The sequence below is a fragment of the Ornithodoros turicata genome, unplaced genomic scaffold, assembly GCF_037126465.1.
Source record: "Ornithodoros turicata isolate Travis unplaced genomic scaffold, ASM3712646v1 ctg00000746.1, whole genome shotgun sequence".
NCBI classification, from domain to species: domain Eukaryota; kingdom Metazoa; phylum Arthropoda; class Arachnida; order Ixodida; family Argasidae; genus Ornithodoros; species Ornithodoros turicata.
The window spans coordinates 943,101-967,925 of NW_026999400.1; the positions used below are offsets into that span (position 1 = coordinate 943,101).

The 24,825-nt window shown below is 46.4% G+C and overlaps 2 protein-coding genes and 1 pseudogene across 2 annotated transcripts; all 3 read left to right on the forward strand.

Moving 5' to 3' along the window:
* LOC135374832 (neprilysin-1-like) lies at positions 1 to 5,619 on the forward strand. Its single transcript, XM_064607765.1, has 2 exons — positions 1 to 135; positions 3,367 to 5,619. The coding sequence occupies exons 1-2, from the start codon at positions 85 to 87 to the stop codon at positions 5,566 to 5,568; spliced, it is 2,253 nt and encodes a 750-aa protein (XP_064463835.1). The 5' UTR covers positions 1 to 84; the 3' UTR covers positions 5,569 to 5,619.
* A 1,775-nt stretch (positions 5,620 to 7,394) lies between these two features.
* LOC135374818 (neprilysin-1-like) lies at positions 7,395 to 16,069 on the forward strand. Its single transcript, XM_064607746.1, has 2 exons — positions 7,395 to 7,522; positions 13,750 to 16,069. Exons 1-2 carry the CDS (start codon positions 7,481 to 7,483, stop codon positions 15,937 to 15,939), a joined length of 2,232 nt encoding a protein of 743 aa, XP_064463816.1. The 5' UTR covers positions 7,395 to 7,480; the 3' UTR covers positions 15,940 to 16,069.
* Positions 16,070 to 17,597: 1,528 nt separating this feature from the next.
* On the forward strand, positions 17,598 to 24,825 carry LOC135374783 (neprilysin-1-like; annotated as a pseudogene).

The window sequence follows — 24,825 nt, forward strand, 5'->3', positions numbered from 1 at the left end:
TCGTGTCACGTGAAATGATCACCTCTTCTGTGGCTATACCTTGAGATAGAAGAAGTTTGTTCCACCTTCACCTGCGCCGTCGTTATGAGCCACACGTCCAAAATGTCAGATATGTCTGACCCCGATGTGATGCCGGTGAGTTCCTGGGCCTTAGATTATGTGAAGAGCTTCATGCACGTCATGCAATGAGAGTTAGATTGCGAACGCCGCGGTTCAAAGTGAGATTCTCATGAAGAGAATTCGGGCGTAGTTCCATAGACGGGCTTATGGCTTTTTCTAATTAGACGGAGTGTTCAGATGAGCAATAATGCACTGAAGTGAGAGAAGACCATATAGCGAATATAAAAAAACACGAATTACAAGAATTTGTGGTCTCGAAGTTATTTTATATGCATCTGAACAACCCCATCTGATGCACTTGTAGCGGTGGAGAAACACAAGGGTGCTAAACCTAAAGGATTCGAAACTTGTCATCTTGCGAAAGGTAGGGGGCTAAATCACCTCACTTTAGTGAGGTTAGGTCAAGTTAGGTTCTACAGATAGAGGGGGGGGGTCTCCCCCCCCCCCCCCTCCTTCCAGGCACGCACTAGGCGGTGCGGGCGTCGAGACTGTGCCTCGGGTTAGGTCAGAAAGTCCTCATCCAAGATGTCGGATTGCCTCGAAGAAACGAGCGATAAAATTTAATTTTTTTATGTTTGGTACGTTATACGACGTTGATTTTGTTTCATTTCATCCGTAATTTTCTCATCTTTCTAGTAAAATCATCCGTTATTTGATGTCTACTTCCGTTTGTTTAAAAAAGCCATAAGCCCGGCTACGGAACTACATCCCATATTTGCCACATTGCCACATGCCACATGCCATTTGCCACATTGAATTCAACGCGGGCGCAGTTCACGCGCAAAACAAACAAAGAAAAAAGCATGCCTGGTCACTCAACTGCAAAAACTTCATACATTGTGCTCTGCTAGTTTTTTCATAAAAGAATCTCTCACGAATAAAAACAAACACGCTGTATATCCTCACGTACAGGTCACCCTTTCAAATTCTGTAGACGATACTGCCGTACACCTGCATGTCTTAATCGTTTCATCCCTAGAACCTTGGACTTGCTTGAAGAAGAATTAGTATATATTTAACGGCACGCGATGAAGCACTTCGAAGCTGCTTTTGTAAGCCTCTTTTTTTGTTGTACATTTTCTTTGGTGTATTCTCAAGTCTTTCATGCCCCACCCCTTTGCGCCCAAAGGCGCTTTCAGGAAAATAAATGAAATGAAATGAATGGACTGTCACTGACCTCCACTGAGCCGTCTTGAGAGGCCTCTTCCTGAATGTGCTGGCTTGTGCACATCCAACCGTGCACATTCGAGCTAAAAAATTATTGCCTCCCACTTCATTATCCAACCACGCCCTCCCCCCTCCCCCTACCCCCGCTCGCCCGTCCCGGGAAAGCAACCCGTTGCTAACGAATAGCGAGAAAGAGTTCCTTTTCGCGTTTGAGTAACAGGTAACCTCGTTAGTTCCTTTCTTTTTTTTTTTTTTCGGGGTGACGAGCGGATGAGTGGGGTGAGTGTTTAGTCACCTTCTTGTTTTCGTTACATGTGTACAAGTCTGCTCTCTAGCCCCGCGTAGTAATTCAGCAATTTGGGATATCTAAGGTAAATGGTGCGGTGGGCACGAGCGATGGTGTCTGATAATTTGTGATCAAGAATGGCTGCACAATCGAGCGAGGCTCCGCCTTTAAAGCTCTAAGGGCCGCTAGCAACCTCCTCTAGCCTCAGATATACAGGGTGTTACCCTATATAAAAGTCTACCCGCGCCGGCACTCCATGCTTGCGAAATACACAAGGCAGGCGCAACATTGTACTGCCCGCATGTAAAGCTCCTAGGGACAATCAACCATGCTATATTTCCACGCGATTGAGCCCCGCGAAGCGAAGTTATTACGCGAAACGTGTGATTCCCGTAGTCCAAACAGCCAAGATGGCGGTTTGTCAGAGGGCAGTTAGGATGCTGCTCCCCAGACCTTGAAAAGGTTAATTTGCGCATAACGCTTTCCAAACACGGAAGCGAAATTGAAACGACAAGCAGGTTATGAGGAACAGGAGTTCCACATGGCTAGCTGCGTGATGTTGTGCGACTCATCGCCGTCTGGGGAGCAGCGTTGGCAACATCCGAAGTGCTTTTCGCAACACCGCCATCTTGGTTGTTTTGACGACGGGAATCGCACATTGCGCGTGCATTGAGTACCGTATTTTCACGCGTATTAGCCGCGGCTTATGCGCGATTTTTTTTTCGCGGACGCTCTGCTGCTTATCCGCGGGTGCGGCTTATCTGGTGCCTATTTTTCCCTGGTACTTTCCCCATACCCCGGATTAAACGAAAGGGCCGACAGTGCCTCATGTTTTTCGGAACAGGATCGCCCTGCCTGTGCACGAACAATACCGAACAGGGGCGGGTCCACATTCGAGTGGACTGACCTTCCGAATACATTCCCCCACGCAGCTTTAACGAAAGGGGTGACAGTAATTCATGTTTCCTGGAACACCACTAACCCGTCAATCCACGAAAAACACCCAACAAGGGCACAATCCGATCTTAGTAGAACACTAGAAGTGACCTCCTTTGTTATACATCATGCCGACACCGGAATGTGGACAGGGTTTATAGCCTTCCCTACCGTCTCCTCTGTCGGCAGACCCACAAGAAGGGTTCAATACACCTGACATCGGGATAAAACGTGGTCAGCTAAGCGTCAGTTCTCGTTTGACGAGAGCAGCAGCATTCGTGGACACGGGCACGGCAGTTAGAGGTGAGGCATGGCTCCAACCCGGAGGCACAGATACGACAGCGACTTCAAACTAAAAGTCGTCGACTTCGCGGACCAGTACGGGAACGGAGCAGCTGGCAGGGAGTACGGCGTCGACGAGTGTTGAGCATCCCTATTGATTTTGTATGTGCATCACTGGTTTAGCGCACGAAGCAGTCGCGTCGTATTACCCGCGGCTTTCTGCGAGTGCGGCTCATCTACAAAAACATTTTCAAAAAGTATCTAAAAACGAGTCCTGCGGCTTATCTACGGTGCGGCTAATACGCGTGAAAATACGGTATTTGCAAAGCACGGCATGCCGGCGCTGGTAGACTTTTATTGGGTAACACCCTGTAGTTCACCATGCTTCAGATGGCAGTTTCCGCTAAAGGTCATATCAGCTGTCGTTTTGCACAGACACCAAATGTCCTTTAGTAAGCGCCAGTTTCGTAGCTGACATTTCGCCTGTCGTCTGACATCTACATCTACATAAAATCTACATAATTTGCTTAGACATAACTTGAAAAACGAGGAAATGTGTTTTTGTGTCCTTCTAGGAGCTTGAACGTGAAAAGGAGCCAGTGGCAGAGAAGAGGAGCAGTGGCAGTGGCGAAAAAAAAGAGACAAGCGCTATCGAACAAGAGCTATTCATAATAGCACTCTACGCTATAGGAGCTCTGGCATTTGGAGCTGGTATCGCCATCATAGTGTTCCATCGAAAAGGTAAACCACCTGTCGATGGCAATTACACAGAGGACAACGAACCGGGGACTCGTACAGCTCCATCCCCAGAAGACGACGAAGAGGTCTATGAAATAAAAACACTATGTGGCACCGACGACTGCAACTACATGCGCTGGCTGATCAGTATGTCTGTCGACACGGCAAAGAATCCGTGCGATAATTTTTTTACCTATGTCTGCGCCGGTGCTATGGAGCATTTCAAAGGGGTATCAAACATGCTATATTTCGTGACCCTCCAGAATATGCAAGCAATTGAGATGTGGTTCAGAAACGCCTCCCCTCCGGCTCAAAGACAAAGCGCCTTCCAGAAAGCCGTCAAGTTGTATCAATCGTGTCTAGAAGATCCGCAGTCAAGCAAGACAGGAATACAAGAAATTCTAAGAAATTTAGGCTTGTCATTGACACAAGAGTTGAACTTTGAACCGCTTGATATGCAAGTGAGGTTTCTGTTTGAAGGACATGCGGCGATATACATCATGACTCCAGCACCGTCTCGCAGCCAGAACGACATCTTCCTCGACGTTCGTGTATCTACTATTTTTGATTCGTTTCGCTCGGTTAAGCCTGGCAGTGCAACGGAACGCAGAATAATTTATCAGAAGGTGTTACACTGGGTATTCGAAGGTTTAAATCTCGACGACAAGGTTATGGATGACGTTCTACAAGCGGAAGACAAAGTGTACGTCGTCTCCAGCAACCAGGCGTACGGAGACAAACGTTACAGATTTGGAATGTCTAATATCGATTACTTTTCCGGCAAAGACCGGGGACTATCCGAACGGTGGAAAAAGAGCCTACAAAAATGGTCAAAGTCGCTCTTCCCCGGCAGATATCAAATTCAGATGGCTTTAAACGATATACACCTACTCTATAATTTATTTGGCAGCAAAGCATTGATAAGCACCGAAGACATCCGGACATTTTTTGCATGGAGAACAACGTGGTACCTCTACAATATATCTGGAGTAACCATGGCAAATGAGAAGGCCAGTGAGATAGCCGACAAATGCCTAACTCACGTCTTATATTTATTCAAGATTGTAGCGCCGATGAAGACGTTGTTAGAGAAGGTAAACCAGTCAACGGTAGATGCTGTAGAACGGATGACGAATGATATTCTGCTTGGGATCGAAAGGTCATTCAGAACATCGAACTGGCTCGACGGTCCTACACGAAAGGGGGCCTTAAAAAAGATATCTCAGTTACACAAGAATATCGGTTACCCTCTTGGTATTTCATCAGAAAAAGCGGCTGACGCATATTTGAGCAATGTCCCAGACATGACCGACAGTTACGTTTGGAACGTCGTGAAGGTGATGGAGCATCAAACGTCCACTGCTATTGATTTGTTGAGGAGTAAAGACGCCCTCAGCTCGTCCATCGTGGCTCACTTCATAGACTTCATACCGGTGTATTCGGCAAACGCGGCGTACAATGCGCTAAGCAACGTGATTTATATTCCTCCAGGCTTAATGGTCCGGCCAATTTTCACTTATGGCGGAGCACCTGAATTGAACTACGGTGCGCTGGGCGGGATACTGACACACGAAATTATGCACGGCTTCGACGGTACCGGAAAAAATTACGACGGTACAGGAAAAAGAACAGGCTGGTTTTCCGAAGCGAGTAACCGAGCGTACGCTAACCTCATTGAGTGTCACAACGTCAACATCGAGAACGCCCCAAAGGCAAGACACTACCAGGATTACCCGGCCGAGTACTTAGCGGATACGATGGGCAGAGGGTCAATACTGAAGGTGTACAGGAAAGCTTTTAAAAAATCGCCCGTGAGCCTGGGGCATCTGAAGGGGTTGACGAGTGATCAGCTCTTCTACGTGGCTTGGTGCCTGATGTGGTGTGGAGAGCCTCTTCCAGATAAGACTCATCCTCGCTCTGACGAAAGGTGCAATGTTCCTCTCATGAGTTCTGAACACTTTGGCGAAGTGTTTAACTGTCCTCCGGAATCGCCAATGAATCCGAAGAAAAAATGTCCCTTTTGGAGAACGCTTCTCTGAATGAAGGTTCAGAAACCATGCACGTTGCTGAGCGTAAAATGAAAAGTTCAATGAAGGAAACTGGTTGTTTGTGTTTCGGTACGTTTGGAAGTTCCGTGATATTGCTCTTCTCATAAAGTACTTAAATGGCGTTTTCCGCATGCTTTACTGGCTTTCGTAGTGCTGAAATGAAAAGGTACCATTTTCTGCGGACGGATTCTGCTTTCTGTGTGGATAATTTAGCTTTCAAATTATTCTTAGTTTCATTATGTTCTTGGGAGTATACTGAAGTCTGAAGTAGAGCTTCTGTAGTATTCAAGTGGCTTCCATAAGCACCTCGGTCGGTTTAGCTTTAACGCGAACTGATGCTTCGAAACTCGAGAAAAAGGTAGGAAAAATTTTGCAAAGTACATGTTACGTTGAGTTACGTGGCAATATGCCACGCGCTATTTTGTGCACGAGAGGAGTAAGGGATATTGTAGGTAAACAGGTCTCGTTTGCCCGTGTAGCATACTAGGTGTCCTAGAAAACGTGTCATTGAACAACAATAAATTAATGCAATTTAGGACCGTGATATGACGTGACTGAACTCAATGAGTGAGTTCAACTCTCTTGTCCATTACTAGTGATAGTAGCCTCTGTATGGTGAGTGATTTGCCCATTAGTGATGGTAGACCTGTCAGGGCGCGGACTCCAAAAGCAGTGTTGCCTTTCTCATAGGGAGTCGCTAGTATAGCAACGTTTGAGTGCAATTTGTTCGCATCAAAAACTGCACGGCAGCTCCGTTTCAGCGCTCCGTTACATGTGTATGGTGTTCTCAGGTGCCGAACTCAGACACGATCAGTCACTAACGCCACTCCACAAAACCAGGAAGCAAAACAATCCCATAGTGATAGTGATACCGATACGTTTATTGTGTCTCAATTGAGAGTACAAAAAAAATACAAGATCACGAGGTCAGGCTTGTTAATAGCTTTCGTGATGTCATTGGCCATCATATACGAGCGCAAGAAATGAGCGGCCTGCCGAGTGCCGACGACTCGTCGGCACTCGGCACAGCTGCACTTAACTCGGCACAGCTGTGTCAAGAACTTCCACACCACCCTATCACCACACACCACCACCACCACCACCGTCAAGAACTTTGGCTGACCTCACTCACCCCTAAGAAGAAGAAGAAGAAGGAGAGGTCGACAGGTTCAGTCGTGTCTGCGTGGGCGCGCCATGGGTTATGAAAGCTATGCGAATGAGCCGCTGCGAAAGAAGGCCGCGAGCCGCCGCCACCAAAGCTGGCGCAGTGTTGCGCGTCGCACTCTAGACGCGCCCTTTCCTTCCCTCCCCGCTCACCGCGCATGCGCGGCGTGCCAGGGCTACAGACAGACCCTTGCGCGATTCTTGCGTATCAGGACTATAATGCTAGCGCATTAAAAAAACAAAAGAAAAGTTGTTTTCTTGCGCTGTGTCAGAGAACAGTCCCTTATAGTTGCACTCAAAATAGGTGATATCACCAGACTGCGGACAGACTCCGTGGCACGTCTGTATAACGGTTCATATTTCATATTTTATTCAAAATTCATGCCAAATTAACATTTGCAGAACATTGTGTGGTCCAATAGCCGAGGCTAGTGGTGGGGTTCAATGTTACCTTTTGCGTGGAGGGTTGCTACTGGGCAGGACTATTGTGTCTGAGTCGGACCAGTATTATCTGTAATTTTTGTCGCAGAAAAACGCGAAATTTCTCATATTTTAGCACAGAAGCAAGATATTTTATAGCTGCAGAAAGCTAGGACCGCTTTTAGTGGCCAATATTTGCCTAGGCCCGTGAAGAAGAGGACACCAAGGACGACCCTCGTGTCACGTGAAATGAGCTCCTGTTCCGTGTCCATCTTGAGGGAAAGAAGCAGCTTGTCCCGCCGTCACCTGCGCCGACGTTATGAGCCACCGGTCAAACATGGCAAACCCCGATGTGATGTCGGTGAGTTCCTGGGCCTCAGATTGTGTGTAGAGCTTCGTGAACGTCATGCAGTGAGAGTTATAATGCGAACGCCGTGGCATAAAGGGAGATTCCCGTGAAGAGATTTTTAAAAAAAAGGGCTCGCATGGAGGCCTAGGGTGTAGTTCCGTAGACAGGCTTATAGATTTTAAGAATTAGCCAGCGCGTTTGAAAGTTAAATAACACTTTGAAGTGAACGAGGGTGATATAGCGGATAGGAAAATTAAAGGATTATGAACAAGTGCAGGAAGAAAATTGTTTATGCGCGTTTGTAAAGTACCATTTGAAGGCGCTCATCTACAGGCCGTGTGCAGAAAAACATGACCCGCCTTTAGGCACATACCTTGTTGTCTACCTAACTAACGAACTACCGGTGGCGCACGATGGTGCATTTATGCGTGCGAAATCTGCAGAAACAGCGTGGAAGCCATACTCAGCTTAGAAAGTAGACAGAGCAACGAAAACTTTGGCCTCCGTGCATCAGAATAGGGCAACATGGCGAACGCAGGGCAGTTGTGTTCAAGTACCGCTAGGGGAGCTATCGGTGCAGAAATCGAAACGATGTCCCACATGGATGCTCATCGGTAGTACCCCTAGCGGTGCCTGCACATAACTCTCCTGAGACCGCCATGCACTACCATGCACTGTCATGACTGCCCTATTCTAATACATGGAAGCAGATGTTTTCGCGCTCTGTTTATTTTTTTACGCTGAGTATGGCTTCCAGAATTTTTTGTAGCTTTCGCACGCATAAATACGCCATCGTACGCCACCGGAAGTTCCTCGGGTAAGTAGACAACGAGTTACATTAAAAAATTCGGGTCACGTTTTTCTGCACACACCCTGTACAGCGACGGCCTTGCTAAGCCTAACAGAGGTGGAGGCCGCCATTTTAGTAAGGCGGAGAAGTGGTGACTGAGGCCACATGGGGAGCAAAACAGGTGAAGCAGTGGTGACAGAAAAGGTGTTTGAGATTTGCAAACCTGGATCCAAAAGGATTTTCAAAACGTTTCATTTCACAAGATACAGGTTATGATGTCTTGACAGTGGAGGAAGTGTTAAGATGAAAAGAAAAATGGGGAATGTGCGCTATTGCAGACTGTTCATGTAGAGCATCCGTGACTGCAGTGTAAGGTTTGGTCCATGATTTTACATATTTCGCTTGTTGGACACTGTTCACGGAGACTGTGAAACCGTCACCGAGGTTAGGTCAGGCCAGGTTTTTACGTATGTCACCCGTTGGAGGCTTTGTTCGCGTAGACTGTGCAACCGTCACCAAGGTTAGGTTAGCCCAGGGGCCAGGTGTTTGCGTATTTCATCCATTGGAGGCTGTGTTCGCGTAGACAGTACAACCGTCATCAATGTTAGGGCAGGCCAGGCTTTTACTTACTTCGCCTGTTGGAGGCTGTGTTCACCTAGACTGTGCAACTGTCACCAAGGTTAGGTCAGGTCAGGTTTTGTGTTTAACGCGTTGCAGATTTATGTTGGATCAGCGATGTGCACCTGGAGAGCTTGTCAGTGAGTAAAGCACCGAAAAAGGAAAATAAGAGTTATTGTGGTTGATATATTGCATAATCTGAGAAATATCGTAACACTGAGCACTCATCACAGCCTGCTGGAAGATGGCATTTGTCACGAATGGCCTATCAGAAAACGAATTTGGTGTGTTCTTGAGGTGATGATTTTAGTCCAAACCTGTATATATTACGCTAATGTCGTGCAAAGTTTTATCAAATGTCTCCTTATTGTTGCGCCTGCAATCACAGCGCATAGAAACTTTGCAAATGCTACCCCACGCTGTCATTTATGATGAGGCCTCCACTGCGACTCAGTTTGGTTTGTGTTGGCCCCTGTGTCCGAATCAGTGTAGTTTAAGCTATGGTTTACTGTCAAGTGTTAGAATTCATTCTGATCAAGCCCCATGTAGCCTATCCAGCAATCAGTATATTTTATTTCCAAGTACTTGGTGTTAAGTAATGTTTGGTGAACTTTCGTGATATGTTCTGACTCAAAACTTCGTAATCCCTACTGTATGTCAGCTCGGGTTTTTCAGCTTCTGGCGCGTATTTATTACTTTGGTGACCAATGAGATAAATGCCGGGATTTTCTTGTACCTAATCCCCGGGGGGATTCACCTTGCAATATGAATAGTAACCATTTTCTGACGAAGGGGTCGGGCTATTGACAAGCAGAGGTGGGCGTTTGTCCTCACGAGCCTCGCCATCACCTCAGTTTTCTGGGAGAAAAATTTTCCTCGCCTCACCTCAAAAAATTTTTGAAATTTTTTCCTCACCTCACCTCAAAATTGTTTTGAAAATTTTTCCTCACCTCAAAAAATAGTTTGAAATTTTTCCTCACCTCAAAAAATAGTTTGAAATTTTTCCTCACCTCACCTCAGATGAGTTTTTGGGACTTTTCCTCACCTCACCTCAATTTTTTCAAGCTATTTGTGTATTCGATGTGACATTCGCAGGGATTGAAGAATCTTCATCAGTAAAGTCGCGTTGGCTTTGAGTGACTGCCAATGAACTCGTGAAATTGCTTAGTCAATGTAACGTTTTTTTTAGCTGGCAGATTTGACCTCATCTATCACAGAAAATACTTCGTGGAACGATTGTTATACGCGTAAAAGTTGCGCGTATCACCGGTGAGAGAGGAGGACAGTCCCCGCCCAGGTGAGAGACGCAAGCTGCAAAAAGAAGGAAATATATCCCGTGTACGCGCGTCAAATGTTTTCACAAAGTGCGCGTTCCTAAAGTTTTCCTCACCTCATCTCACCTCAAATTTTTTGGAAAATTTCCTCACCTCACCTAGAAAAATTTTTAAAATGTTTTTCTCACCTCATCTTACCTCTAAATATTTTGAAGATTGTCCTCACCTCACCTCAAACATCACCAGAAAAACTGGCCCTCACCTCACCTCACCTCAAATATCGTAAGGTGAGGGTGAGGAAACCCTCATCCTCGCGCGCCCTCGTGCGGGTGCCCACCTCTGTTGACAAGCAAGGCCAAGCGTGGGACCCGCCTGTATTGTGCCAGATGCACGAATTCCACAAAAAATAAAGGAAGAAGGCAGCTGAAAATCTGGACACGGTGGGGAATACGGCTTGCCGTGTGCAGTGTGCTGGATACGGCTTGCCGAGGATCAAATGTCTTTTGAGTACTGAGTAGCAAATACTGCAAAGAGTATTTTAAATACTTTAAAAATACTTGTCGCAAAAGGTATTGAGTAGAGTACCAAAACACCGGAAACGTATTTAAGATACTGTATTTTTGAGTACGCACTCAAGATACGTATAAGTCTGAATTGCCAGCGCGCTGGTGACGAAGCTTCGCATTTAGCGCTCTAAAGGCCGCTAGCAATCTCCGCTAGTTTCAGATATAGTTCACACCGCGTCAGATGCCAGTTTCCACTAAAGGTAATTTCAGCTGCCGTCTTGCACAGACACCAAAGGTCCTTTAACTAAGCGCCAGTTTCGTAACTGACATTCCGCCTGTCGTCTGACGTCTGCATCTACATAAAATCTACATAATTTGCTTAGACATAACTTGAAAACATGACCAACAATCTGACAGGAACTTGATTTGGCGTCACCTATACACTCACGGGCTGTGCAGGGTAGCTAGGCCTTAGGATAGACTGATAGTAGAAATGAAAGCTGTTGGCATTCCGCTTACCTTCCTAAAGTAGAAGGCAGGAAAAAAAAAAGAAAACAGACATTTGATACCGACTGCTTGTCGCAGCTTTTCAAGTAAAAATGTTACTGCTGCTTAAAATATTTAAAAATAGTATCACTATTTATTTCTTTGTTTTTGTATGTGTGTGTTACTGGATACAACGGAAGCGGGTGCCGAAGAAGAAGCGAAGAAGACTACGGACGAAGCTTGGTGTATACATGCGTTCATAGTGTATAGATGATCGTTTTAGGAAGCGATTTCCCGAGGTTACTTTTTCAAGGTGCCACGAAAGTAGTGTAAAAAAATTATTAATAAAAATAATTCCAGGTTTACGTCGCGTGAGAACTGAGATCATGAGCGACGCCATAGTGCTCGGTCTGTGGATTAATTTCGCCCACTGGAGGGTTCTTTAGCGTGCGTGAAACCTCACACACCGGGCGCATGCCTTCACGTCCCTCCCGGGGACGGCGTGCGCATACAATCCGTACCCGCCACCGAATCGCTCCAATTCTCGAGCAGAAAGTATAGGCGGTGGAGTTTGACTTTTCATGACCCTCCCTGTGAAGTTCATGCCATGTCTGTTATGCAGAGTGCTGTGTAGAACGCTGTGCGTTGAAGAGCGTACGACAGGACAGTTGTCTGTGTTAATAGGATGTATTAAATTAACATAAGTTGAAACTAGTTTCATTCCTGACGGTGATGAGGACGCCCGTACACTAGTTGTAACTTAGCATTTTATAGAAAAGAAAAGAATGCATGAGGTAAAAGTTGCAACCTGGTTGCATGATGCCAAGTTCTATTTGCGATACAGACCGCTGGTGTGCATAAGCTATTATCAGCCGAATTATTTATTTCCGCTGGATAAATTGGCAGACTTAGTAACATTTTTCAAGGGCTTTCAACTCTCTTACTATCAATGTTCCACACCTGAAACCTCACGCCTCTCAGCAATGCACTTTCAGATTTTCTGTCATCGCAGCTGCCGGCTTCGCGCGATGGCACACGATCGGCTAAAGGAAGCATCAGTGAGAGAGGAGCCCGCAGCTAGAACACAGTGCTATCGCCTTTTTCACCTTCACAAGCTTATCTCTTGGCGGAAACCAGCAGGCTATTTTCGCCTTATCATGCTGGAAGCTGAAAAATCAGCACGCCGGATGAGCGGCAATTGTCAGCGGCAGTGTTAAATTTTTATGGATAACTTCCGAAAACCGCATACTTATTAGTGAAACGGTGTGACCGAAATCTTGAACTTTCTACTTGAAGTAATAAAAGACATTTTCCTCACTTTGTAGATTTCTCTCAGCCTAATTAGGTCAAATGTACTGAATAATGGAGTGCAATGATGCATATTACTGATTTAGGTGGCAGACACTTCTTAGCTAACACGTTACAAGCTTCAAATTTTTATCTTGTCAACTGTCCCGTTGTCTTCGTTTCAACTTTACAGTATCGCGTACAACGGCGTGTTTGGACATCGAAACACTCGCTACACTTGTTGTTACGCTGGATAAGTCACCGAAGGCTTTCAACACCGTCAACTTAGACACTGTCCTCAGTGACCGTCGCGGCACCGGGAGCACATTGTTCATGCTTGAAGTTGTTCAAGTAACGCAGATATGTTCGCATGCTCGTGGACGCCATGGTATCGCTGACCCTGAGGGGCGAGCAACAGAAATCGACCGATAACTAGTGAATAACTACCGACCCGCACCTCGCATGTCTCTCTCGAAAAATGCAGTTGTACCCGTAAAACTATTTATTTGTGTATTCCGTGTATCCAGCATTGCCCGCAGCGTATGGTTGACCACCAACAACAGCCTTTTCTTGGACAATAGTCCACAGTAAGATCCACTTTAACTGACCACTCGGCCATATTATGTCAGAATAACGCCACGCAAGCAGCTTCCATAGATTCCGGTAGTCATGTCGCACAAGTTGTCAAAATCAGGTTGCGAGGTCCACTGCTATAGCCTGTATCTCCTTCGTGACACGCGCTGTAAAAAAGTTCTTCAAGATTTCAAGTCTACATATCCTAATGTACCTGTCATCCAAACAATTTCCACCTACCATCGGAACTGTCGGTTCTCTGAATGTCGGTTCCCTGAATGTCGGAACTGAAGTTGTCGAATGCATGCACGTGAGGGGAGCTACTTCTGCAGCCGATATCTCCCACGTTATTCGCGTTATGAAAAAGTTCTCCCGGATTCTGGGACTTAAGGTTCCCTAGAGGTCACCTTTTCCCCCATAGAGATCAATGTGTTAGCGATAGTCATTGGGGAACCAAGACGAATGGTGCTATCGCCATCAATTTTTGTGAAGGTAGTCACCATGAACCCTTCACTTCATACCCGGAGAACTTTGCCGTCCTTCATTACAGAATTATAGGCAACATTGTCTGCCGAATACATGTATTTCTATGGGGCCTGTCCTTCAAGCTTCCCCTGATGCCCAGGCGAATGTGGTGGAGTGTGCTTTACGTTTTGGCACAGATTGTTGGGAATGACGAGCAAATGTGTTTTTGTGTCCTTCTAGGAGTTTGAACGTGAACAGGAGCCAGTGGCAGACAAAAGAGAAGGAACAAGCGCTATCGAACAAGGGCTATTCATAATAGTACTCTACGCTATAGGAGCACTGGCACTTGGAGCTGGTATCGCCATCATAATCTTCCATCGAAAAGACCGACCGCCTGTGGATAGAACACCTGCGAATTACACAGAGGACAACGAACTGAGGACTCGTGCAACTCCATCCCCAGAAGATGACGAAGAGGTCTATGAAAGAAAAACACTATGTGGCACCGACGACTGCAACTACATGCGCTGGCTGATCAGTATATCTGTCGACACGGCAAAGAATCCATGCGATAATTTTTTTACCTATGTCTGCGCCGGTGCTATGGAGCATTTCAAAGGGGTACCAAACATGCTATATTTCGTGACCCTCCAGAATATGCAAGCGATTGAGATGTGGTTCAAAAACGCCTCCCCTCCGGCTCAAAGACAGAGCGCCTTCCAGAAAGCAGTCAAGTTGTATCAATCGTGTCTCGAAGATCCGCAATCAAGCAAGCCAGGAATATATCAAATTCTAGGAAATTTAGGCTTATCATTGACAGAAGAATTGAACTTTGAACCGCTTGATATGCAAGTGAGGTTTCTGTTTGAAGGACATTCGGCGATATTCACCATGACTCCAGCACCGTCTCGCAGCCAGAACGACATCTTCCTCGACATTCGTGTATCTACTATTTTTGAGTCGTTTCGCTCGGTTAAGCCTGGCAGTGCAACGGAACGCAGAATAATTTATCAAAAGGTGTTACACTGGGTATTCGAAGGTTTAAATCTCGACGACAAGGTTATGGATGACGTTCTACAGGCGGAAGACGAAGTGTACGTCGTCTCCAGCAACCAGACGTACAGAGACAAACGTTACAGATTTGGAATGTCTAACATCGATTATTTTGCCGGCAAAGACCGGGGACTATCCGAACGGTGGAAAAAGAGCCTACAAAAATGGTCAAAGTCGCTCTTCCCCGGAAGATATCAAATTCAGATGACTTTAAACGATATACACCTACTCTATAATTTATTTGGCAGCAAAGCATTGATAAGCACCGAAGACATCCGAACATTTTTTGCATGGAGAACAACGTGGTACCTCTATAATATATCTGGAGTAACCATGGCAAATGAGAAGGCCGGTGAGATAGCCGACAAATGCCTAACTGACGTCTTATATTTATTGAAGATTGTAGCGCCGATGAAGACGTTGTTAGAGAAGGTAAACCAGTCAACAGTAGATACTGTAGAACGGATGACGAATAATATTCTGCTTGGGATCGAAACGTCATTCAGAACATCGAACTGGCTCGACGGTCCTACACGAAAGGGGGCCTTAAAAAAGATATCTCAGTTACACAAGAGTATCGGTTACCCTTTTGGTATTTCATCGGAAAAAGCGGCTGACGCATATTTGAGCAATGTCCCAGACATGACCGACAGTTACGTTTCGAACGTCGTTAAGGTGATAGAGCATCAAACGTCCACTGCTATTGATACGTTGAGGAGTAAAGACGTCCTCAGCGCGTCCATCATGACTCGCTTGATAGCCTTCATACCGATGTATTCGGCAAACGCGGCGTACAATGCGCTAAGCAATGTGATTTATATTCCTCCAGGCTTAATGGTCCGGCCAATTTTCACTGATGGCGGAGCACCTGCATTGAACTACGGTGCGCTGGGCGGGATACTGACACACGAAATTATGCACGGCTTCGACAATACTGGAAAAAAATACGACGGTACAGGAAAAAGAACAGGCTGGTTTTCCGAAGCGAGTAACCGAGCGTACGCTAACCTCATTCAGTGTCACAACGTCAGCATCGAGAATGCTCCAAAGGCAAGACACTACGCGGATTACCCGGCCGAGTACCTAGCGGATACGGTGGGCAGAGGGTCAATACTGAAGGTGTACAGGAAAGCTTTTAAAAAATCGACCGTGAGTCTGGGACAACTGAAGGGGTTGACGAGTGACCAGCTCTTCTACGTGGCTTGGTGCCTGATGTGGTGTGGAGAGCCTCTTCCAGATAAGACTCATCCTCGCTCTGACGAGAGGTGCAATGTTCCTCTCATGAGTTCTGAACACTTTGGCGAAGTGTTTAACTGTCCTCCGGAATCGCCAATGAATCCGAAGAAAAAATGTCCCTTTTGGAGAACGCTTCTCTGAATGAAGGTTCAGAAACCGTGCACGTTGCTGAGCGTAAAATGAACAGTTCAATGAAGGAAAGTGGTTGTTTATGTTTCGGTACGTTTGGAAGTACCGTGATATTGCTTTTCTCATAAAGTACTTAAATGGCGTTTTCCGCATGCTCTACTGGCTTGTGTAGTGCTGAAATGAAAACGTACCATTTTCTGCGGACGGATTCTGCTTTCTGTGTGGATAATTTAGCTTTCAAATTATTCTTAGTTTCATTATGTTCTTGGGAGTATACTCAAGTCTGAAGTAGCGCTTCTGTAGTATTGAAGTGGCTTCCATAAGCACCTCGGTCGGGCTTAGCTTTAACGCGGACTGATGCTTCGGAACTCGAGAAAAAGGTAGGAAAAATTTTGCAAAGTACATGTTACGTTGAGTTACGTGACAATATGCCACGCGCTATTTTGTACACTAGAGGAGTAAAGTGGTCTCGCCTGCCCGTGTAGTATACTGGGTGTCCTAGAAAAAACGTGTCATTGAACAACAAAAAAATGCCAAATAGGATCGTGATATGACGTGACTGAACTCAATGAGTGAGTTCAACTCTCTTGTCCATTTCTAGTGATAGTAGCCTGTGTATGGTGAGTGATTTGCCCATTAGTGATGGTAGACCTGTCAGGACGCGGATTCGAAAAGCAGTGTTGCCTTTCTCATAGGAAGTCGCTAGTATAGCAACGTTTGAGTGCAATTTGTTCGCATCAAAAACTGCATGGCAGCTTCGTTTCAGCGCTCCGTTACGTGTGGATGGTGTTCTCAGTTGCCGTACTCTGACACGATCGGGACACTAACGCCACTCCACAAAACCAGGAAGCAAAACAATCCCATAGTGATAGTCATACGTTTATTGTGTCTCATTTGAGAGTACAAAAAAACTACAAGATCACGAGGTCAGGCTTGTTAATAGCTGTCGTGATGTCATTGGCCATCATATACGAGCGCAAGAAATGAGCGGTTTGCTGAGCGGCGCAGTGCAGCTGTGTCAAGAACTTTGGCTGACCTCACTCACCCCCTAAGAAGAAGAAGAAGAAGAGAGGTCGACAGGTTCAGTCGTGCCTGCGTGAGCGCGCCACCAAAGCTGGCGCAGTGTTGCGCGTCGCACTCTAGACGCGCCCTTTCCTTCCCTCTCCGCTCACCGCGCATGCGCGGCGTGCCAGGACTACAGACAGACCCCTGCGCGATTCTTGCGTATCAGGACTATAATGCTTGCGCATTAAAAAACAAAAGAAAAGTTGTTTTCTTGCGCTGTGTGAGAGAACAGTGCCTTATAGTTGCACTCAAAATAGGTGATATCACCAGACTGCGGACAGACTCCGTGGCACGTCTATATAACGGTTCATATTTCATATTTTATTCAAAATTCATGCCAAATTAACATTTGCACAACATTGTGTGGTCCCATAGCCGAGGCTAGTGGTGGGGTTCGATGTTACCTTTTGCGTGGAGGGTTGCTACTGGGCAGGACTATTGTGTCTGAGTCGGACCAGTATTATCTGTAATTTTTGTCGCAGAAAAACGCGAAATTTCTCATATTTTAGCACAAAAGCAAGATATGTTATAGCTGCAGAAACCTAGGACCGCTTTTAGTGACCAATATTTGCCTAGGCCCGTGAAGAAGAGGACACCAAGGACGACCCTCGTGTCACGTGAAATGAGCTCCTGTTCCGTGTCCATCTTGAGGGAAAGAAGCCGCTTGTCCCGCCGTCACCTGCGCCGACGTTATGAGCCACCGGTCAAACATGGCAAACCCCGATGTGATGTCGGTGAGCTCCTGGGCCTCAGATTGTGTGTAGAGCTTCGTGAACGTCATGCAGTGAGAGTTATATTGCGAATGCCGTGGCATAAAGGGAGATTCCCGTGAAGAGATTTAAAAAAAAGGGCTCGCATGGAGGCCTAGGGTGTAGTTCCGTAGACAGGCTTATAGATTTTAAGAATTAGCCAGCGCGTTTGAAAGTTAAATAACACTTTGAAGTGAACGAGGGTGATATAGCGGATAGGAAAATTCAAGGATTATGAACAAGTGCAGGAAGAAAATTGTATATGCGCGTTTGTAAAGTACCATTTGAATGCGCTCATCTAGAGGCCGTGTGCAGAAAAACATGACCCGCCTTTAGGCACATACCTTGTCTACCTAACTAACGAACTGCCGGTGGCGCACGATGGTGCATTTATGCGTGCGAAATCTGCAGAAAGAGCGTGGAAGCCATACTCAGCTTAGAAAATACACAGAGCAACGAAAGCTTTGGCCTTCGTCCATCAGAATAGGACAACATGGCGGACGCAGGGCAGTTGTGTTCAAGTACCGCTAGGGGAGCTATCGGTCCAGAAATCGAAACGATGTCCCACATGGATGCTCATCGGTAGTACCCCTAGCGGTGCCTGCACATAACTCTCCTGAGACCGCCATGCACTACCATGCACTGTCATGACCGCCCTATTCTAATGCATGGAAGTCGATGTTTTCGCGCTCTGTTTATTTTTTTACGCTGAGTATGGCTTCCAGAATTTTTTGTAGCTTTCGCACGCATAAATACGCCATCGTACGCCACCGGAAGTTCCTCGGGTAAGTAGACAACGAGTTACATTAGAAAATTCGGGTCACGTTTTTCTGCACACACCCTGTACAGCGACGGCCTTGCTAAGCCTAACAGAGGTGGAGGCCGCCATTTGAGTTATGCGGAGAAGTGGTGACTGAGGCCACATGGGGAGCAAAACAGGTGAAGCAGTGGTGACAGAAAAGGTGTTTGACATTTGCAAACCTGGATCCAAAAGGATTTTCAAAACGTTTCATTTCACAAGATACAGGTTATGATGTCTTGACAGTGGAGGAAGTGTTAAGATGAAATGAAAGATGGGGAATGTGCGCTATTGCAGACTGTTCATGTAGAGCATCCGTGACTGCAGTGTAAGGTTTGGTCCATGATTTTACATATTTCACTTGTTGGACACTGTTCACGGAGACTGTGAAACCGTCGCCGAGGTTAGGTCAGGCCAGGTTTTTACGTATGTCACCCGTTGGAGGCTTTGTTCGCGTAGACTGTGCAACCGTCACCAAGGTTAGGTTAGCCCAGGGACCAGGTGTTTGCGTATTTCATCCATTGGAGGCTGTGTTCGCGTAGACTGTACAACCGTCATCAAGGTTAGGTCAGGCCAGGCTTTTACTTATTTCGCCTGTTGGAGGCTGTGTTCACCTAGACTGTGCAACTGTCACCAAGGTTAGGTCAGGTCAGGTTTTGTGTTTAACGCCTTGTAGATTTATGTTGGATCAGCGATGTGCACCTGGAGAGCTTGTCAGTGAGTAAAGCACCGAAAAAGGAAAATAAGAGTTATTGTGGTTGATATATGCATAATGTGAGAAATATATAACACTGAGCGCTCATCATAGCCTGCTGGACGATGGCATTTGTCACGAATGGCCTATCAGAAAACGATTTTGGTGTGTCCTTGAGGTGATGATTTTAGTCCAAACCTGTATATATTACGCTAATGTTGTATAAATTTTGTCAAATATTTCCTTATTGCTGCGCCTGCAATCACGGTGCCATAGAAACTTTAACAAATGCTACCCCAGGCTGTCATTTATGATGAGGCCTCCACTGCGACTCAATTTGGTTTGTGTGGGCCCCTGTGTCCGAATCAGTGTAGTTTAAGCTATGGTTTACTGTCAAGTGTTAGAATTCATTCTGATCAAGCCCCATGTAGCCTATCCAGCAATCAGTGATTATTAGAGCCTTCTCTTCTACATTGTTTTTGATGTGCGATAGTAATGTTATCGCATCACGTTTGTTGTCCCGACACACTTCCAGTTGTAGGTCATTATTACGGATGTCAATCATGCCAATTACCCATGTCCCCTCTAGCCTCCCTTTACTGAATTTCCGCCTCCCAATTTTGCATTGATCTACTTCTGCGACGTGGTCGGCGCGCCCAATCGTCCCCATGTCCGAATAGCCCCCACAACTCCCTGCTATAGTCGTACCAATCTGCGACAGTTTCTCTTGATGGTTTTTCTGCCGTCGAATGGTAACTCTATGACAGCCGTGTCGTAGTTGTAGATCACATGTCTCGCTGACATACGAGTGCCTTCAAGCCAGGTGTTCGCCGCCACTGGTTGTCGAAAAGGCCCATTGTCCCCGTGATCTTTTTTTTTTTCTTTTTTTGCACTTGTACTTGCCGCAAGGAAGCGCCTTGTGCGTCCGTTGTGTATAGGATTTGTTGATCTGGTTGAGGCAGCGGCGGAGACGGCGTCCCCATGTGACGTTCGTGTCGTGTTTTTGTTTCTTCGTGGGCGTGGGTGTGTTTTCATATATCTCACGGTTACATGGATTCGGGCTGTGTGTTACTGTTCCAAAAACATTTTTGGCGTTGTGTTTGCTGTATGCTTACGGGCAGTGGCGTAACTAGGGTGTGGCAGGTGTGGACAGGTGCCATGGGCGCCAGGTGAACAGGGGCGCCATTATGTGGTCGGGTGTGAATGTGCCAGGTCGGGCACTCAGCCTGACGCATTCATAAATGATCTAAAGCACCCGCCATTAGGGAGGTTGTAGTGTGAAACCTAGTGCGGACCACACGAAAACGCATCCCCAAGGACATCATGTTAACCATGTTGCCATGGGCGCAGGTACCTCTAGATACGCCACTGCTTACGGGATTCCTTTTTTTGCATGCGCCACGGCAACAGTAGCTGATTCAATATGGCGCTCCCCTCGCCCGTATGTCCCAGTTTCGGAGGTTTCCTTCTAGCATACTCCTTGAGATTTCTATGCAGAGTACGAAGCGACGAAGCGTTTTCTGCGTCCGCTGTGATCGGATTACGCGCCATTTGCCTCCGGTCATTTAGCAAGAAGGGGGCGCTGTCTTGCTTCCGGTATGAATTAACTTCCGTTCTTTTGCCCGCCCATCGTCTATGCAGTCTGTGTGCTTTTCCAATATGGCGGACGTTTTGTTGTTTTCATATTTTTTTATTGCTTTTTCTTTAAGGGAAAGCCATAAGCCCGTTTACGGAACTACGTCCGAGGGCTATTATCTGAAATATACCCTACTTTTGCCATTTCATTCAACACGGACGTAGTTCACGCGCGAAACAAAAAACAAACAAAAAGCGTCGACCGGTCGCACGACTCCCCCCTGCTGTAAGCGGACTGACGTCACTTGCATCCTTTGCTCACACCGAGGTTGCATCAAGCTAGCACGCGAGTGGCCAAGGTCACCTGCTTTTGACGTCATAGCCAGTTTCTCAGTCGTGCCGGCAGCGTTGGCGTCGAAGCAGTCGCCTTTTTTTTTGTCCTGGTTTTTAGTTAATATATCCGTAATTCTACAGAATGTTGAGTTCATAGTCCACATGATGAATGGACCAGTGGCTAGCGATGCATTACATATGTTTGCAGAGGGTTTTGGGACCTCTTCATGGTCCCTTTAAGAGAGTGGACCTTCTGTGCAGTTAAGTAGCGAATCCATCTGATTAATATGTGTCAGCTGCGCGTTAAAAGCATGGGACGGCAGCAATTGTGACATGTCGTTTGTATTAAGCATTTCATTCCCGGATGACCGAAATTTCCAACGGGCTACTTTTTCTAAACTCTTGTACAAAAAAGTGTGTCCGGCATGCTCCTCCACTTGCGCGTACGCTTGGAAACGGTTTGGGGAGTTCTCGTAGAATGGGAAATTACTTCCTATACGTAACTCTGTCTTGTCCGTCGCATGACCGCGCCGTTTGAACCACTCTACTGTAGTCCCGCATTGCTCGCAACTTTCAACCAACCTCCCGTTGCCGTGACGTCGTTCCAATAAAGCTCGACTGGCGGCGAACGTCGCAGTGAGAACCGTGTCCGAATTTACTCAAATTCATGATAATTGACTGTGATATTCAGGATCTATCCCATCGGGGGAAAATCATCGAACATCATGGTTCTCGGGGCGCTTGAGAGTAACGCGCGAGGACTTTTTGAGCGCAATCCGTCTGAGCAATCCGCAATCGCTGTCAGTCCGACGATGGGAGGTTGGAAACCCAGCCCACAGAATGATAGTAGAAAAAGTGACAGTTCCTGAAATTGGGGGAGGGAAGGTTTGGTCGCAGCCGAAGCCGGACGCGATAAGCTATGTCTGTCTCTTCCTACCATGCCGGTGTGGGCTTTGCGCGCGCTATCCTCTGCGAGCTCCGTACAGCATGATCTTCGGCTATTTTTTGTCCGATACGATAGCTCCCCAATATTCCTGTCAACTGTCATTAATTTGAGTAAATTCGGCACGCTGTTCACAGTGGTGGGGTAAAAAAGTGACCTTTACTTGGGAGTTCAGTTCGTAAAAATTTACATAATTAAACTTAGGTTGTATGACATGCAAATCAGGAGGTGGCAAAAACCTAGCAAGAACAAATGCCATTGACCGCATGACTCTATGTGCCGTAGTTTTTTTTTTATTATTATTATTATTAAAATTCAATGACACGTTTTCTGGGGCGCCCTGTATATTGGGCAATCGTCATACATCGTGCGCATTATGAACGAGAAAGATGTGCATAGTTTATTTAGACATAACTTGAAAAACGAGGAAATGTGTTTTTTCTGTTCTTCCAGGAGCTTGAATGCGAACAGGAGCCAGTGGCAGACGGAAGAAAACAGACAATCTCTATCGAACAAGGGCTATTCGCGCTAGTACTCTACGCTCTAGGAGCTCTGGCATTTGGAGCTGGTGTCGCCATCATAGCGTTCCATCAAAGAGGTCAACCGCCTGTGGATGGTAGTTATACAGAGGACGACGAATTCAGGATTTCTACAGCACGAAAGACAAGTCAGGCTCATGCAACTCCATCCTCAGAAGACGACGAGGAGGACCATGAAAGGCAAACACTATGTGGCACCGACGACTGCAACTACATGCGCTGGCTGGTCAGTATGTCTGTCGACACGACAAAGAACCCATTCGATAATTTTTTTACCTTTGTCTGCGCCGGTGCTATCAATCATTTCAAAGGGACATCGAACATGCTATTTTACGTGACCCACCAGAATAGGCGAGCGATTGAGATGTGGTTGAAAAATGCCTCTCCTCCGTCCCAAAGACAAAGCGCCTCTCAGAAAGCAGTCAAGTTGTATCAATCGTGTCTCGAAGATCCACAGTCAAGCAAGCCAGGAATACATGAAATTCTCAGGAACTTAGGCTTGTCATTGACACAAGAATTGAACTTTGAACCGCTTGATATGCAAGTGAGGTTTCTGGTTGAAGGATATTCGGTGATATACATCATGACTTTAGCACCATCACGGAGCCGGAACGAAATCTTCCTCGACGTTCGTGTATCTCCTAATTTCGACTCGTTTCGCTCGGTTAAGCCTGGCAGTGCAACGGAACGCAGAAAAATTTATCAAAAGGTGTTACACTGGGTATTCGAAGGTTTAAATCTCGACGACGAGGTTGTAGATCGTGTTCTACAAGCGGAAGACGAAGTGTACGTCGTCTCCAGCAACCGGACGTACAGAGACAAGCGTTACAGATTTGGAATGTCTAACATCGATTACTTTGCCGGCAAAGACCAGGGACTATGCGAGAGGTGGAGAAAGAGCCTACAAGAATGGTCAAAGTCGCTTTTCCCCGGAAGATATCGAATTGAAATGACATTATACGATATACATCTCCTCTATAATTTATTTGGCAGCAAAGCATTGATCAGCACCGAAGACATTCGAACATTTTTGCATGGAGAACAACGTGGTACCTTTACAATGTATCTGGAGTGACCACGGCAAATCAGAAGGCCAGTTGGAGAGCCGAGATATGCCTAAGATACGTCTTATATTTATTCAGGATTGTAGCGCCGATGAAGACGTTGTTAGAGAAGGTAAACCAGTCAATAGTAGATATTGTAGAGCGGATGACGAATGATATCCTGCTTGGGATCGAAACGTCTTTCAGGACATCGAGTTGGCTCGACAATTCTACGCGGAAGGGGGCCTTAAAAAAGCTATCGCAGTTACACAAACGTATAGGCTACCCTTTTGGTGTTTCATCAGAAAAAGCGGCTAACGCATATTTGAGCAATGTCCCAGACATGACCGACAGTTACGTTTCGAACGTCATGAAGATGGTAGAGCATCTAACGTCAAGTGCTATTGACCTGTTGAGGAACAAAGATGCCCTCAATGCGTCCGTCGTAGCTCGCTTCACAGCCTCGATACCGATCTATTACGCAAACGCGGCGTACCACGCGTTATACAACGTGATTTATATTCCTCCAGGCTTAATGGTCCGTCCAATTTTCACTTATGGAGGAGCACCTGAATTGAACTACGGCGCGCTGGGCGGGATACTGACACACGAAATTATGCACGGCTTCGACACTACCGGAAAAAAATACGACGGTACGGGAAACAGAACAGACTGGTTTTCTGAAGCGAGTAACCGAGCGTACGCTAACCTCATTCAGTGTCACAACGTCAGTCATCGAGAACGCTCCAAAGGCAAGACACTACGCGGATTACCCGGGCGAGTACCTAGCGGATACGATGGGCAGGGGGTCATTGCTGAAGGTGCACAGGAAAGCTTTGGAAACATCGCCTGTTCGTCTGGGACAACTGAAGGGATTGACGAGTGATCAGCTCTTCTACGTGGCTTGGTGCCTGATGTGGTGTGGAAAGCCTGTCGGGGGGAAGACTCATCCTCGCTCTGACGAGAGGTGCAATGTTCCTCTCATGAGTTCTGGACACTTTGGCGAAGTGTTTAACTGTCCTCCGGAATCGCCAATGAATCCCAAGAAAAAAGGTCCCTTTTGGAGAACGCTTCTCTGAATGAAGGTCCAAAAACCGTGCACGTTGCTGAGCGTAAAATGACGAGTTCAATAAATGAAACACGTTCTGTCTATGGATA

What these genes read in the sequence shown, in the direction of transcription:
- LOC135374818 (XM_064607746.1), top strand. Translation starts at nt 7,481, where the DNA reads ATGAGCCACCGGTCAAACATGGCAAACCCCGATGTGATGTCG. An exon ending in CAAACCCCGATGTGATGTCG is followed by an intron (nt 7,523 to 13,749) that starts GTGAGTTCCTGG and finishes GTGTCCTTCTAG; the next exon opens with GAGTTTGAACGTGAACAGGA.
- LOC135374832 (XM_064607765.1), top strand. Translation starts at nt 85, where the DNA reads ATGAGCCACACGTCCAAAATGTCAGATATGTCTGACCCCGATGTGATG. An exon ending in CTGACCCCGATGTGATGCCG is followed by an intron (nt 136 to 3,366) that starts GTGAGTTCCTGG and finishes GTGTCCTTCTAG; the next exon opens with GAGCTTGAACGTGAAAAGGA.